This window comes from Pezoporus wallicus, unplaced genomic scaffold, assembly GCF_028554395.1.
Source record: "Pezoporus wallicus isolate ANWC-B61680 ecotype Strahan unplaced genomic scaffold, APGP_CSIRO_Pwel_v1 contig_5879, whole genome shotgun sequence".
Lineage (NCBI taxonomy): Eukaryota > Metazoa > Chordata > Aves > Psittaciformes > Psittacidae > Pezoporus > Pezoporus wallicus.
In genome coordinates, this window is record NW_026637549.1 from 57,497 (window position 1) to 75,688 (window position 18,192).

General features: G+C 36.6%; 1 protein-coding gene across 2 annotated transcripts in view; it reads right to left on the minus strand.

Annotated features, from left to right (window-relative positions):
- The window catches only part of DGKB (diacylglycerol kinase beta), a 206,011-nt gene that overhangs the window by 38,942 nt on the left and 148,877 nt on the right, over window positions 1–18,192 (minus strand). Inside the window, exon 22 of one of the 2 annotated variants that reach the window (XM_057406185.1) lies at window positions 7,871–7,924. The exons of the other annotated variant lie outside the window; for it this stretch is intronic. Coding sequence (XP_057262168.1) covers window positions 7,886–7,924 — 39 coding nt within the window. The 3' untranslated portion in view covers window positions 7,871–7,885. Of the gene's footprint in view, window positions 1–7,870; window positions 7,925–18,192 lie in introns of those variants that run through there. 2 annotated transcript variants of the gene reach the window in all.

The window sequence follows — 18,192 nt, forward strand, 5'->3', positions numbered from 1 at the left end:
AGAAAAAAAAATTTCTTGCCATTAACCACACTTCTAAATTGTGATATGAGTCAATGTGGCCTTTTAAATTCAGTAGTCTTTAAATAGCTTTGGTGAAGCCCCACATGGCACATATCAACTCCAATTACTTTTTGAGATTTCAAACAGAAGGGAGAGTAAAGGCTGAAGAAATTGACTGAGATGATGTGATCAAGGAGGACATTTAAAGAATAGAATTTTTTTAATTAAATATTTGTTTTGACAATACTTTGGGAACATTATGAACCATCCCATGAAGAAATATGTAATAAAGTGCAGATCAAGTAAGCCAGCTTGTTAAACATCAAATGGGAAATTTTCCTACTAGTTTTCCACACAATTTCCTTTACATAAACTTCCTTCTCATGGTAACTGGCAGATAAAATAGAAACCCACAGTATTATGTATTACGTAAGAGGTTGCTTTGGATTTGGAGAAGGCTGAGGTTCTTAATGACTTCTTTCCCTCAGTCTTCACTGGCAAAGGCTCTGACCACACCACCCAAGTCTTGGAAGGCAGATGCAGAGACTGTGAGAATGAAGACCCTAGGGCCACTGTAGGAGAGGATCTGGTTCGAGACCATCTGAAGAACCTGAATGTACACAAGTCCATGGGACCTGATGAAATCCATCCGCGGGTCCTGAAAGAGCTGGCAAATGAATTTGCTAAGCCACTGTCCATCTGCAAGCCACTGTCAAGGCCAGGTTGGACAGAGCCTTGGGTGACATGGTTTAGTGGGAGGTGTCTCTGCCCATGGCAGGGGGTTGGAACTTAAGGTCCTTTCCAACCCTAACTATTCCATGATTCTATGCTTAATTAATATTGTAGTCATTGGGACCCTTTCATCATAATATTTTATATACTGATACACTTAAATCTTATTATATTTCCTGCAATATTTTTCACCTCTTGCTTTTAAGAGATTTTGCCTCCTTTGAGCTGTACGAAATTCAAAATTTCTTTTGCTACACATGCTGAACCTGTTGCGACAGGACAAGGGGTGATGGTTTTAAACTAAAAGAGTGGAGAGTCAGGCTGGAGGTGAGGAGGAAATTCTTTACAGAGAGAGTGGTAAAATACTGGAACAGGTTGCCCAGAGAGCTTGTGGATGTGCCATCCCTGGACACATTCAAGGCCAGGCTGGTCATGGCAACCTGATCTAATTCAAGATGTCCCTTCTCATTGCAGGGGGGTTGGACTAGATGACCTTTGAAGGTCCCTTCCAATCCAAACTATTCTATGTGCAGCAGTATTGCAGTATGTAAGCTGGAGCAGAAAATGACTGTCAACAGGCAGAGGAACTGAGAAGCTAGAGGAGCTCTAGCAGGTTAGAATGGGAAGGACTAGTTCCAGCAGCAGCCCGCCTGTGTGATGCCGCTTCCCCTCCTTCTAACTTTTGGAACAAGAATTCCTTGTGCAATCTAAGGATGTACGAATGGTCCACTGACCAAGGATTCACACGTATGCAAAGTTCATTATGATTTCCTGCCTAAATAGGAAATGAGTGTTAACACTCCACACTGCTGTTCCTAAATAAATACAATTTCTTCCTGAGTCATATTGTTTTGTCAAGAAATGGTACTGTCTTGAATTGAAAGCTCCAGTGAGAAAAGAAGCACATTGTCTTCCTAATTAATTTGCTTAATTTTTAAGTTTCAGTGACTCACGTTCAACTTTGATTTGTCTAGTTTCAGCTTATATATTGAGGATCTTTGTTGTCTTAACAGACTGCCAACTACCGCATATGTTTTTCCCATTAAGCTACATTTAGACTGATCAAGTTGTCTCTTCACTGTCTTTTCCAACAAAGCTCTTAAACCTTCTGAACCACTCCTGTCACACTTTTCTGAACTTCCTTGAATCTTTCAACATCCTTTTGAAATATGGATGCTACAGCTGGGCAAATTCACCAAGACTGCACCCAGAGTATGCTATGTTTACTCAGTGTTCCCCTCAAAAGAAATTCAAGGATCATATTTGCCTTTCTAGCAACAACTTATATTCAAGTGATTACTGAACACGGCCAGTTAGTGCTTCAGAGTTGCTGCTCTGGGGTATGCAGTCTTCCAACTCTAATTTGCATGCTTCATTTCTTGATATCTGACAGCGTTAAAGCAGAAACCCCTTAATACTGGCTGACAGAATAGCTATTACCATCTAAGAAAAAGAGAGGAGAAACTGAGGTTGACACAAATAACACATTTGTTAATTAATTTTTTTTGAGATTTGCCCTTGCATTTTCCAATATTTGGTATCTGAGAAGCCCTACTAACATTTTCTGACAGGCTACACTAGTTAATGATGGTGAACTTAAATCTCCAAGAACACATTCTGTGCCCCAGTACTGAGTTAATCACAGCACTGTGCTATGAGGCAGCGTTTTTTTGAAACCATTTTTTTGTATTCTGAAATTTTGTATTTTGCAGTCTGCTTATCTGAAACAATTTTCAAAGGTATTCCAGAATGAGCCTGGTCCAGAGATTAAGAGTATTGAGACAAAATGAAAATGTGTGGAACTCTGCTCTCACAAGAATGAATGGCAAAAGAGATACTAAGGGTTTACAGATGTGAAATGTGCTGATTTATCTAAATTAATTTAGACAAAATTGATGCACTCATTTGTGTGGTTGCTTTTAAAGTGGTTAAAGAGTGGCCAAAATTGATTTAGTTTAATTGGGTTAAGCTAAAACTGTTTTAGCCACTTTTAAACTGCTTCAATGTCCACACAAAGCAGTTGAACCTACTTAGCTAAATGGAATTAAAAACTGATTTTGTTAAGCAGGAACAATTCCTGTCACACAAAAGTGACAGAGAAGTGACAGAGATAAAAAGAAAGAATGGTGAAGATGAGGTAGTAATAAATGGGCGTTATAGGATAAATGAATGAGCCATGAGAGGGAAGAAGAGTAAAGGGCTGAATACAAATGAAGAGAGAATAGACAGAAAAGAAGGCTGAACACACAGTGGGGAAAGAAGAGCAGTTTGGCTTTAAACGTCCTACAGTAGAAACAAGAGCAGTAGTATAGACAAAATAAGGATTTTATAAATCACGCTTCTAAAAACAACTATCTATATCTTGGTCTCGCAAAGCTGCTATTGATTTTTGCCTGAGTAGAGATTGAGCCTCTAATTTGGCACTAAAAGTGGAAATTTGTTCATTCTTGCCATGTACCATCTCAATGAACTATTGTAAGAAAACATGCTTATTATGATCTTTCCCTAAGATGCCAGGTGGTAGCACTTAAAACCTCTTGCTATGGGAGCAGAAAGGGGATTTATTTTCATTATTCATGAGAGCCATTTTTAAGGGATAACTAGTAACATGAATGTAGTTGTGAATCAAGTGACATCAAGTGTACTTACTTCTGGGGTTACAAAATGAAATGAGGTGAGGTAGTCAAATTTTTGACTACTGCTTGCGAAATGCAGGTATACTGCAGCAACGGAAGTTACAAGAACCCAAATTCATTAGACCCATGACTTTTTTAATATTTTGTTTGTACACAAAAAACTGGTATCTAATACTGTGCACACAAGATTAAGTGCTGTTTTGCATGTAAGCTTCATTTTAACATCTTGACAAATCAGAATTACTGGTCCTGATTATTTGCTGTTCAAGTCATTTTCTGGCATGGACTTGGGATAACTTAACTAAAGAAAGAAGTGCCTTAAACCGTATGTCAGTTAAACTACAAACACAGAGAAAAAAGACATAATGAAGACAAAAAAGTCAGTGACACTGACTGTGCATCCCTAATCTATCGCTGCCTGATCTGGTATGCACACAGAGTATTACACACACTGGTATTACGTGAAGGTGGCTGCTCTGATTCTGGGCTCATGCTCAGACAACATGATGTATAATCCACAGCACAGATTATTTGCAGATGATCAAAAGTATGAAGACTAATGTCACTGATTTATCGGTACTTAATGAAAAGAAATTTATGGCAAAAAAAAAAAAATATTTAATGTATGAGTGGATTTAAGAGCTCAGTATGAAAGTCAGAGACAGTGTTCCCCCTTGATAAAATTATCTAAAATTCAATAGAACTCACTCTGCTCCCAGTTCTACCTATGGCTTCCTGAACAGCCTCCAAAAAGTAATTTTAGCTAGGAATAAAACAGATAATGAAATCTGTCTCTTTTCCAAGTGCTTTGAGGTTGTGAATTTGCTGAAAAGCACTTCTAGTAAGGGCTATTGCCTGGAGTGTCTAGAAACTAACAGGCAAGTGACTCCCTCCTCTTCCCTCTCTGCCACTGGTGTCACAATCCTTACAACTGGACTCAGGCATCAATATTATCAGATCACCCAGGATGATAATATGGTGTCTATGCTCCATCCCTAAAACCAGCTTAAAGAACAGATTTTCTACCAGTAAACTTGATTGTCTGTTAAAGCAGAGATGAAATAGCAGTTCATACATCTCTCCACCTTTCCTCTTCAAGCAGTGAAGAAATCCATGCATTGTGCTTATTTTTTACTATTTTGTTCCCCCTGAAGTTACAACAAAATGTTAAGAGATTGTAAATTAAACTAGTAAAAAAAAGCCTTTCCAAAACCATTAGTAAAAACAAAGGTCTTTAGCAGTTAATTTAAGGACCTGTCTACTTGTCTGCTGTTTTCTTCAGTAGTTAAGAAATATTTTACATCAATTTTGACACCCACCTCCTTTTTTTTTTTTAACTAACATCTCCTTTTATTTTTTCATGAGAAGGTAAATATCCATAAACTCAAACATTAAAGAGGTCATACGTCTAACAAAGGAGAAAATTCCAGTACCTTTTCCATGTGTTTTGTCTGGGTGATGGATTAAGTTACACTGCAAGATTCAGCTTCAAACATTAACTCACACAATTAGCCCGACATAATTAGACAGTCAAGCGAAAGAGTATTAGATGTCATTTACTGAGTGTTTTCATCTTATGACCTGTACAGATTTACGTAAGGTGAAGGCCAAAATGGACTACAGCATTTTCATTTGACTAGCATTTATGAATTCATGTATCATTATATGAATATTGCCTTTGATTGAGATCTCATTAAAGGTCTCTCTATCTCATATCAAAATGTCAATAACACTCCTAAGAAGGGAAATGTCATTTAACTAAGGCTGTTCTTATTAATTTAATAACTTCAAAAATTATCACAGAAAATTACTTTTTTTCTCATTAGACATCTATTGTTTAGGCTTTTTCCTTCAAAAAGTGCTTAAGTTTCTTCAGAGATATTTTGCAATGAAAACAGAAAACAGGCAGCATTTGAACTGCTAGTTATCTTCCTGAACTGAAGAAGTAACAAAGAACCCTCCTGTCACTGTGGGGTTTTTTTGGCTTAACACAGCATTTTTTTATCTAGACATTGGAAGAGCCTCCTCTCAGTGCTATAATGTACTCAGTGCAAAAGTGACAGAACAAAAGAAATAAGATCACCACACTGAAACTCTCACTGAAATCAAGTGAGGCAAGTAGAAACCCAGAGTGCAAAGGCAAACTATTTTTAATAGCAGGGATGCTTCTTTCTCCATAACCCTAGCCCAAGTGAATGTGGTTGGATATTTCAGGTAGATGATAAATCAGTTATATATGTCAAATCACATATCACCTTTTCAAACATGTCAACAAATATCTGACATAATTGCCTTGACATGGAGTTTGCATAAGATGGAAGAACAACAAAAAGAGTTCTCTGAGTCACCAGCTATGGGATTTTATGGATGCAAGGTAGGAGACCTTTGGCTACTCTCTAATGCTGCATCAAGATAGACAAAGCCTGTAGGGATGAGAACTGGCTTTCAAGGCTGGTTTTACTGATTTTTTTTTCCCTTTTGGTCAAAATTGGAAAGGCTGGATCTGTAAAATCTGATGTATCTTGCTATTCCAAAATACTAGTTGTATAAAAGTCCACAGAATCCTATTTTGCATCTGCTTCTCCAGACAACAGCAAGATTTATGCTACTTGATTCCTGTTGAATTCTGCGTTACCCTATTTTTCTGAATGCTAAGGATGCACCTAAGAAAGAAGTAATGCAGAACATGCAATACATATGGATTAATTACTTTTTAAACATGGGACAAATCTGGCAAAGAATTTTTAGGGTAACAGTGTAAATGGCTAACACTATGATCAACTCTGAAGTGACTGGTGCCAAGTCTGATGCTTATCTCAAATGATGAGTTATAAAATAAAACATATGACTTATAGAGTGGAAAACATGAAAAGTCAGAGCAAAAGAGTAAGGAAAGCATATATGAACAGCCTAGACAATCCAGCACAGATGAGTTGCTCTTCCTTCATCACTGTAGGGACTGGAATGGCTGCATGAACAGTCTTTCCGCTGCAGCAGTTTTGCATTTAACACCAAGGACAGCCTTCTAGGCAGGAACCTACCTCATTACCAGGATGATACCACAGCCTGCCAGGGAAAGGGTGCCCTGTCTACATTAAATGGATATGGAAGAATGTGTATGTGGCTTGGTGGTACTAAACTAAAGTGCAAGCGGGTGCATATTCCAGGATAGTGCACTGTGTCATGTGTGTTGACATGCTAGCACAGCTCTTGATAGGAGCATCTCTTAAAGTAAGACTGTCTATCAGGATGCACTGAAAAGCACTAAAATGCATGGTCCTATGAATTTCACTCTGGTGTGCCACATCAGCCCACATCAGCCCATTCAGCCTTGGTGACGCCACCAGTAGCTACACAAAATGACAGCATAAGGACAACAACTCTGACCCATTCTTTGGCATGTTATAAGCCTAAGTAATCTTGGGATTTTCACAAAGAATATGCAATGTTTTACCCTCAGAACCTCAGTTTAAATGAAGAAACTATAAAATCAAAAACGGTGAATAAAGGGTTCCTTGGCTATGTGTCTGTAGAGGCTCTTTAGTACAAATTGTTCCAGTAAGGACATGGAATATCTTATGCTCAGTAATTTGCCTCTAGTTCCACCTGGTTCAGATGGTAACATAAGATTGTGTTTCTTGGCTAAATCCACCCACTTTCAGTTTAGTTAAATCATGTTCCTTTTGGGATTTTGCCATAAAAATGTAGAAAACATGCAGATCTGGAGATACAAAGAATATTTTTGTAGTACTGGAATCTCAATTAAGCTATCAACTCTCTAGATATGCAAATAATACTGCAGACAACTCTATGTCTGTGAATTTTTTAGGTATTTCCCCCATAATATTTCCCTCCAGTATAATATACTCTATAAAATCAATGGTGCACATAATTTAAATGGCTGATACACCATCGCTATTCATATATATATATATATATATTTTGAGACGTGAACTCTCTATGATATATATAAGTCTCTCAGAACTAAATAGTGCTTGCTTATTTTTTAAAGAAGAGGATCTCCACTGTCTGGGCCTTTCTTGCTCTTTCTTGATTTATCTTTCTCCCTCATAGCATCAAGAACACAACAGCTATGACTACATAACATACACTAAAACAGCAGCATACCATATTCATCATGCACTCAAAGGATCAGTAACTCAGATGAATTTCCTAGTTTTAACAGCAATTCTGAACGCAGTCAACAAGTAGACTATTCTTCTAAACTAAGCCCATCAGAATTAGAAGGCAGAGGAAAGAAACTGAAATGGCTATCACACCGCTCATTTTCTAACCAAGAAGTTATTCTAATGAATTAATTTAAGAACTCATTTCTTAAACTTATATAAGTAAATATCCATAAATTTAATTTGATACAAAATGAATACAAAATGGATCTCCCTCTTTGTTACCTGTAACAGAATGGTTTATATACTGTGTTCTCAGAAATAACTGTACTTCATGTCCTCAATGGGCACTTGGGTCAGCATGATCATGATTTCTTTGGTCACTCACAGCTACAAACAGGCAGTCTGAAAAGTAGGGCTCTGGTAGACCTGTGAAAGTAAAGTTCTGAGACAGGATCTTTACTGGCATGGGAAAAAGGTAAACGATGTCGTCAGGAAGAAGCTGATAAAGCAACTCATTTACATTAACTCATTTAAACATATCAGGATTAAGTCTCACATGAAAACAGAATGATTGCAATTTCAATCTGCGCTATTTTTCACAGTTTTACATGTGTACTCAGAGACCCATGTTTTGTAGCTTAGTCAGGCTAAGGTATCAGTGTACACACAGCCCACTTTACATTTTGCATGGCTTGCATATTTAATAAACTCCTTTTCCAGATTTACCTCCATTGGTAGCTTCACATGTCATGAAAATCTCTGCCTTTCTTCTTCAAGTCATTTTCTCAGTCCTCTAAGCTTCTTTCTACTTTAAACTCTGTACGTCTCTCTGAGTATGAGTGGGACCAACCTTAAAGCTTATTCACCTTGCTTTTGACTTATATAAAGTATCGTTGGCTTCTACCTTTCCTCAACACGTTCCTGTACTCACTAACAAGGAAAATTACAAAATCAAGACAAGGACTAAGATTTTAATTTCATTTGAATATAGATGCTTCCCAGTCTGTGTGCAAAAAAACCCCACATCATATTTTCCTGATATCCTTGACATTTCTTTTAAGAACAACTAAGAGTAAAAGCACTAACAAGATGAAATACATCAGAATTATATTATGATAATGTGAATTAATTAATACAATAAACTCCTAATCATTACTTAGCACATTACAAATTTCATATAGAGAACAACTTACATATATAATGAATAATATTGTTATAAGTTAATTACACAGTGTAGCTGATTTAGTTGCATTTAGCTAAGGAGCTCTTCTGAGCTCACTGCAGATTAGGTCTTCAGGCATATACTCTCCCTTATAACTGTCGCTTGTGTCAGTAGCTGCTGGCTAGGGTCCTTTGTAGATCCTTCCTTTATGAAAACAGATGCAATCCCCTCCAAAACAAAGGAAACAAAAAAACTCCAGAAAAATCCCCGCATATACAAGACTCAAAATCTCTGCTACCCAAGGTAGGCAAAGACAAAACACTAGAGGACTGCACGTTTCATTTTACTGCACTTCTGCCCATAAAATACCCTCCTTAGTAAAGTTATAATGCCTCATTGCATTTTATTTTATATAACAAGCCTTTTAAATAATGAAATTTAACATACATCTTCTCAGTTCTATAAACTGTTCTGTTTTCTAAATCCTTATAAATTAAAAAGCAGGATTTAGGCAACTGCCAAAGACTCCCATTGAGTCTTCTTGAAGTTTTTACTGACTATAGAAAACAAGTCACTTTCTAGCCTTTGATTTCACACCAGAAGAATAATTTTACATGACAGGAATGGGTAATAACTGATAGCAAGTGCACAAGCTACTCATAAATCTAAACCAAGGGAGTCTTTCTTTGTTCAAGGTATTCAGCATTTTGTTCTAACCTCATCATGAAAAGTCAAATGAAAGAGAATCTCAAATACCTGAAATGCCAAAAGGAAAAATGTGGGAAAACAGGAGGGGAAGAAGGTATGTCAAAGTTACCCACACTATAATCCTACATGCCTTTTTCAGATTTACTGCAAAACTGCTGGAGCAGGAATGAAATTCTAAAACAAATCTCTTAATCATCCTCACTTCCTGTGACTCTGAAGTAAAGATTGGTGTATCTCAGCCAGATAACTTTGGAAGGCAACACTTCCAATGTGGCTGGTGTGCTCCTCCCATAACATGGGGACACACAGACCAAAGTACTGACCAGACTTTTAGGTCACTTTAGGACAAACACATGCCAGGAGAGTTCATTGCAGGGAAACAGACTATATCCAGTTTGAATTAAGATTCCCAAACTGCATGTTTTGCAGACAGAAGGGACTCAGCATCAATTGCTACACTCCTACTGAGCCAAATTACTTGCTAATTTAAATATAGCCCACAGTACTGCATTTTCACTGAACCTGACAAAAACCTACAGCGAATTCAGAGCTGACCCCATTATTCTCACTGAGCTATAAGGGAAATTATACACACAATTCTCAATCAATCTATGTGGTATATTTTCTGGAAGCTGCAGCACAGACTGGCGTATATTCACATTTTAACTCTACAATTAAATAAACAGCCAATCACAGTAGAAATAATCTCAATTCTTTCAATTTCTTTATACTTAACATGAAACACAAGAAATGGTACCTCAGGAAACTATCATTTTTTGTAGTAGTAAGACACATTAATTAGTAGAATAAGCTATGTATCTTTGGTGCTCTGCATGAATGTACCTCAGACATTGCATGCAGTGCAGTACAGTGCAGCTCTCTTGCTAGGGTACCTTAATATACCTTATGAATGGTAGAAGGTTACGATGGCAAGAGGGATTTATAAGGTAAACTAAATATACAGTGGTAGAAGGAAACCAGCTGGCAGGAAACACCACTAGCAGTGTTGCAGTACAGGTATCACCAACTCTAAAGACTAATTATTTCTGGTTATGGAATTCACATTCTTCATGTCCAGGGAAATATTACAGAATGGTTGGGGTTGGAAGGAACCTTAACACCATCTAGTTCCAACACCTCTGCCATGGGCAAGGATACCTTTCACTAGACCAGACTGCTCAAAAGCCTGAAGACAAACCTTCAGAGAGGCTCTTATTACTCCTTATCTGTGATTTTACAGATCCAGCTTTCCATGGCATGTAGTATATGTTTGTGGCTTTCTGTCATATGAAAAAAATAACGACCTCCAACAAAAACCCCCAACCTCCATCACCACTATTTGCTATGCATTATGTCCAACATATCTGCAGGAGAACTTCAACAGCAATGAAAGCTGAAAGAATGAAGATTGTTCAAACTTGTAAACAGCAAAACTCTATAAGAATAATTCTTAGAGATTCGAAATTCTAGACAGCAATGTTTGGAGATCAAAGGAGTTAACTATCAGTTGAACTTCCGAATGAGATAGTATTTCAAATCTGAGATTGAAGCTGATCTGAATATGCTGCTTCTAAAAGAGAGCAGAAGTCTCTCCACAGATAGAGGAACCACTTCTGCAGATTTGGCTATAAGACTAAGGACATGATATACCCAGTAGCAATAGGGAACTTTTAAAATTATATTTAGATTCACACATAAATGAGTTGCTCATTCTCTTAACCCTTTTTTCACAAAAAAAAAAGTTATCTGGATTACAGAGCAATAATACTGTTTATTCTGAAATATTCTTTCCCTGACTGGCACAGAAATAATGCAATATATCACAGGTTTCCATTAGTGCATTCAAAGTTATGGCTGCAATTCACAGAATCACTTAAGCATGTGCTTATATTCATATTAGTTCAGCAAACCAATAAATATGTTTTTTAGTTATGTATAACCACAAATCTCACTTCAATAATTAACTAGGTTACACCAAATGCTCAGAATTCAACATGTGCATTTGTCCAGCCATATTAATGAAACTGCAGATAAAATGGTTAAAAATTAACCAAGTATTCAACTGCTTTGCAAAATCAGGAAAGTTTAAACACATACTTAAATGTCACACTGAATTAGTGTTAAGATGTGTAGGTGCTTAAATTCTGTATTGAATCAGGGACTAAACAGCAAATGTCTCCAGGATATTTTCATATGGGGAAAACATTAATAATTCCTTCTAACCACCATGAGCTGCTATGAAGCTTTGAAAATTCAAAATATGTGACTACTGTAAAACTAAAATTCATTCCCTTTTGTAAATGATATATACCATAATAAACTAATTTTTAGTAAAAATAAATACATCCTAAAATAATGTAGGTGAAATAAAGCATGATGGGGTTGCATTGTTAGTTAGAGGAACAACTCTACTTAGACTCTGGTACATAAAGTTCTGATAGCCAAAGTTTTTACTGATGCTAATGAAATGTTCTTTCATGAGAAAAGCCAAAAATCTGACTTCTTTGTAAGATTTTTCTTACAGTTTGGGGGTTTTTTTGTTTGGTTGTTTTTTTTTTTGTTGGGTTTTTTATTTTGTTTTTGATTTTTTTTAATTTTGTAGTTTTGGAAAAGCAAGGGAAAAGAATTAAGGAGATGTAATGGCTGTTGATGACTTAAAGAGTATACTGATGGGGAAGCAGACCCATAACAAGCTCAAATTTATGATTATGATAATTAAGCAGTCATATTTTTTCCCCACTGGCAGAGTAAGAAGCTCTTAGTAACTGGCTAAGGCTGAAGGATATTAAATCACGACTATGCAAATATCTATTTGCTAATGCATTTTGATAGTAACATATTAAGTGTCATAAAAGTACACTTGTTTTTGTTGTACACCTTTATTACTTTGTCATAATAATTTTGTGGAGAACACATCCTGATTGTATTATTACTTAATAGTACTAAGGCAGTTTCCCCTTTACCTGGTAACTGATTTTTCTTTTTTATTAAACTAGTATGTAATACTGACTTGTTTCTCAAGGAACTTACAGAACATTTCTAGGCACATTCAGATATCTTTACTGCCTTAACTAAATACACTTGAAAAAAAATATTTTTGTTGTAGATCATCCAAGTGAGAATATCACCATATTGCTATGAAATCAATTATCACATGTTGTAAAGAGTGAATGAAAGACTGAGGTGTTCTACTTGCTTAAGTTCTGGTTTGGCATCAAAATTTGTACCTACTGATGTTAGAAAAGAAGTCATTCATAGTTGTGGAAGTTTCTTAATTGCTATGTACAAGTTAATCAAATGGACAAAAACAACAGATGGAAGAGGGATCTGGATATCACAGTACTCTTCCAGGTTACTGTCTTAATTATTGTCCTAGAGCATTCCACTCCTTTTTTTCCTTCCAATATGTTCTTGTTTATGTGTTTGCACATATATTCAAAGTTTCAGCTGAAGGGACTTTGCAGGATTCTTACTTAATTCCTGTCTCAGTAAGCAGACAGATGTTTCCTACATCTTAAGTATCTTGTGCAAATGAAATAGCCTGAGTAAGATTAGCTATAGCTTTAAGCTTACTAAGGAGCTTGATTCTGCTGACAATGACTCTTTAGGGTATGTATGCAGAATAGCACCAATAGTGAAGATCCCAAGCAGGCTCAAATGTAACGCACACACTCAGCTGATCAGCCTAAACAAGGGAGAAGCAGTTCTGGATCTACACAGAATACAAGCCTCTAAGGGACTCTGCTTTTATCCTGAGAGACAGCACATCTTCTATATGCAGACTATATGCAATCTAAGTGTGAACAGAGAGAATATGCATGTACTTTACATACATAACAGCTACATGGTTTGTTCAAAAATACAAGTTAGTTGAAAATTTTAATGTAACTTCGTCCAAGAGGAACAAAATTTGAGATGAAAAATCAGAGTTACCTAGTCTGTCATTCATACAAACTTGTATTAAAGAACAATGCAGATGTTTGCTAGTTCAATTTATTAAGCTCCAATGCTCTAATTACAGAGCTGGAAGTGGCTCAGTAGCATATGTTCTGTAATACCCTATGCAGTTACAAAAATTCAAATTCTAGCTAAACAATGTTGTTAATAGTTTATCTTCTATTAACATCAGATAAATTTATGATTTATTTAAAGTAAGAAAAACCAAAGTAAGAAAAACCAAACCCAAATATACCCCAAAACACCCCCTCCCCCCTCCCAAACCAAACCAAAAACAAACAAACAAACAAAAAAAACAGAAAAAAAAACACAAAACAAGGGAAGAATATGTTTAAGTTTAAAGATCTTCAGTGCTGACATACTAGGTCATGTTGACCTAATTTTGGTTCCACATAGGCCAAACTCTAAATTAATTCAATGGCAAAACAGTAAATTCCAAGTTATGCTTGCTGCTCCAAGACCTGCTTTAGGACTCTCATTGTAGCAGCAATGTAAACCTATTCATAATCTCAGCATTATTCACCACAAAATGGAAAATAATACAAAGCGCTATGACTAACTATAAAGGAAGTCAATGGGAAATAGATTAATTTTATGGTTTAAATATTTTTAACCTTTTTGAGGTCATTGTCTGAATAATTTTTTTTTAATATATTTTCATGTTGTATGCATAATAAGTGTAAAAAAATCAAGGTCTAGCAAAGTTGGCTGCTGCAGAATGGTGCTCAGTACTCAGCTGACTACCTTTGTCCCTTTGGTTTGGCCTACAGCTATTTGCTCCTGTAGACGGTGAACCTTTAAAGTACTCACCTTTCTCCAGGAGTAAGATCTGTACAGATTTAGTAAATGACATTTTTGCTCATTTTCCAGGAACTTTTATTGACTAACTCAAGTGAAAGTCAGTAATAAAAAAAAAAAAAAAAATTAAATAAAGAGTATGAATAAATACACTTTTTCTAGCTTGTATTATTTCTAAGCTTTTAATCAAGTAATTCAAACCCTAAACCTCCTGTTTACACAACTTCTGCCTCCATCCTGTACCCTGCATGTCCTAGAACTCCTGTGGTTCTCCTGTGCCTCCCAAGTATTAGAAGGTGGCCCAGGAGAGAAACACTGAGTCATTTCTCCTGAATATCCACACTGAAGAGAAAGCACAGCAAGACTATGTACGCGGGTTTTTTTTTGCTCGCTTTCTCCCATTTTTCCTATCCCTCAGTATATAAGATGGCTTCCTCCCCCTTCCACATGCTCTCGTCAACCAAGCATTTAGCAACAGTCAAGGTTCTAATGTTTAATCACAATGAAATATTTAATGAGACATTCTTTGAGGAAGCTTTTATCAAAATACTCAATCTGTCTCAATTTGAAACAACCATTTGAGAAACCCAAAAAATAAGCATTGTAACTTCCCTACATATTTAACATTCTTTAATAACTTCCTCTCAAAAGACACACAGCCTTAATAGTCACTCAATTTTAATTGATCATTATCTAACTAAAATTGCATGACAACTATGTTAATTTTCCCTAAGCTTAAAAGGATTGTTTCTTCACATCTTAGCATTACACAAAATTTTTGCCCGTGCCATTATGTGGTTTGATTATGGTGCAGAAGCAAGTCCTTCTCAAGGTAACAAAGACTGTCCTGATGTTGTTTTCTTATTTCTTGGTATTATGCGAGAATGCCTCACTGTCAGTTGGCTGTTCACCTTTCACAGAATCGTAGAATCACAGAATAGTTAGGGTTGGAAAGGACCTTAAGATCATCTAGTTCCAACCCCCCTGCCATGGGCAGGGACACCTCACACTAAACCATGTCACCCAAGGCTCTGTCCAACCTGGCCTTGAACACCGTCAGGGATGGAACATTCACGAAGTATAGATGGAGCATAGACACAAAGTCATTGTTAAGCTTACAGGTAAGTACTCTTAGACATAAAATCTACAAATGCTGTGTATTATCTTGATGAAATGTAACAATACAACTATATATTGTGCAGCTTATAAGAAACAAAACAAAGGGTTAATTCTCCACTTATTTATTAGTCTCTGCCACGCACTGGTTAAAGGAGATGGCAGTCATCACTTATCTTCCACCTGTAAGCAGGCAACTTAGACAACGACTGGGAAGAAGAAAACTAGTCCTTCTATGAAAAAATTACTGGTTTTTTCCCCCTCTGTTCCTTCTTCAGCCAGATCAATGCACATTGCGTCAACAGTGACTCACAATAATTGGACTTTCTAGAGTTATTTTCATACCCTCTTTAAAACACCTTGCTAATTCTCACGTAATATGAATCACCTGAAAACCATATGAACATAAAGCACTTGAAGATTTTTTCCTTGCCATGGGACGAACTTAGAAGCACATCCAGAACAAAGAGACTGTCTGCTAACGCTTCATGTCCTACTGCTCAGCAAATAATCAGCAAATGAGTATTTCAGCACCTTTCATGCATACTTGTTTTGTGTGTATTTAAATTGGTTATATTCACTGTGAATTTCATTGAATATATACCCACCCGTTTAAGAACAATATGTATGCTTTGTCATGACTGTATGACTGGTGAGAATGGCAAGATCTGATATTAGACTTGTGAGCAACTGTTTTCAAAAATAAGGTTTAGTTTTGTGGGTATCTACATACACTTTTTTACTCTTATTTTTGAGTAATGCTGGAATACATTCGTGAGCATATGGAGCTTTAGTTTGAGGATTTTGTTTGTTTGGTTTTTGGTTTGAGTTTTTTTTAAGTTCATGCATTGAACTGAAGAGTCATTACTGAATTCTGTGAAAATGCTTCTCTATGCTAAGACAGCATACTATATAATTGATTAGTGAAGTTTGGGGTTTTGGTTTTTTGCTTTGGGGGGTTGGGGTGAGCTGTTTTTTGTTTGGTTTTCATTTTGCTTTTGTTTGTTTTTTTTTTTTAATACAGGTTTGGGAAACAGACATTGAAAAATAAATAGGATAAAATAAACAAGATGCATATGGGTATGCCAGTACACAAGCTTATTTGAAGTAACTCTCCATACACATGTTGACCCACCATTAACAGTAAGCAGCTGACTGCTTGAAGAAAGTAGCACATTTTATCCAGAGGAAAAAGGCTAACCATGACAAATACTATGTGCAAGCTGACATACTCTGTCTACACACACCCTCCCTCTAATAGTTGGTAACCTCAGCAAGCTGGCTACACGATGTAACATGACTGAAATTCCGTTACTGCAGAAATGCATTGCAGTCCTACTTCCTAGAGCACAGTCTGTGCTATTACACCAGTACTAACATTACTGAACTCTGCCTTTCACCATAACTGTGGTAGTATCAACCTAGTGCAAAAATGTAGGTTGTGTAAGTTATGGGGAATAGAAGTTTTATTTCTCAAAAATATGTCAGTAGCTGAACTTGCCTCTGACAGTTAGCCTGATGTTTCCTGACTCTATCACATCTGCTTACCTGTCCTCTAATATTATCAGTTATGTTTGTCCAACTCATCAAATCTGAATTTGCAAGACAAGCTCCCATTTTCAGATGGCCCTACTATATACTTGAGGGAGTATATTGTTCTGTTACGGTTTGTTGAGGAGGAGGTTGGTTTTGGTCGTTTTTTGTTTTTTTTTCTGTTTTTTTTAAAGGAAATATGACTTGACTACTTTAACACACATTTTTCTTGGATACTTAGCTTGTTTCAGTGACTCCAGTATTATTGGGAAGCAGATGGAACTTCTCTCCTGGTATCTTGCCATCCTGACAGAATGATGGATGTAAGCACTTGAAAAATCTTCATCTTATTCTACATTGCTCTTAGATGTCTTCTAGCTCCTGCTTTGAAACTGACACACAGCTTGGCTTACGCTTTTCATGGTGCTTCCATGCTTTGTGCTTTCATCAGGTTGAACACTCCATGTACATCTCACTTTGTTTCTTACTTTTTTCTCCTGTACTTATACACAGTATAGTACATATACCTATGTACATATCAGACATCTGAGACTGATATTGAAAAAATGCTTTTGACTTCAACATGCTAATCAAAGTTTTCATACACATAAGCTAGTGTCAAACATACCTTTTCAACTTAGGGTATCGTTTCTCTTTCAATGAGTAAATTGCTTTCTGATTGCTGCCTGTGTTAACTAGATTTGCAAATAAGAATAGAGCAGAGGATGTCATATTCAACTTCAGTGAGGTTTTGAACACTCTCTACCCCACCATTCTTGTATCCAAGGTGGGATATTATGGTCTTGATTAGTGGAAAACAGCTTAAACAAACAAACAAAAAACCTGTTAGCAGCCAGCTAGCACCAAGGAGAAGGCTATCAAGATGATAAAGCCAGGCTCTTCACAGTACCACATAATGGGAGGATAGGAGACAAAGAACATAAGTTGAAATGTGAAAGATTTGGACTGGATATGAGAAAAAACATCTTCATCATAAGGACAGTCAAGTATCAGAACAGGCTGCCCGGAGGGGTCATGCCATCTGAATAACGTGATCTGCTCTCACAGCTTTATGACTTGCTTAGAAGAAGAGATGGGACTAACGACTTCCTCCAATACCTTCCAACCTGAACTATGGTCCTAAAGCAGTTAAGAGCCTCATGTCAAGCACAATTTTATTGAGTTTTACTCCCCTGGCCTTTCTAAGCGTACGCTGAGATTGTTGTCAAATACAGTTTCTCCCATACTGGTACAAAATTCATACAGCAGGTTCTCCTCATATCGGATTAGAGACTGTGCTTATTATTTGGCATGAATCAATGAGGCAATGAGCAATACAGTCCAGGTTACCATTAGTTTTCACAGTGCCTCAAAAAAACGTAAAAATTAAAAGAGAGTGTAATTCAATTAAGTGCAAGTT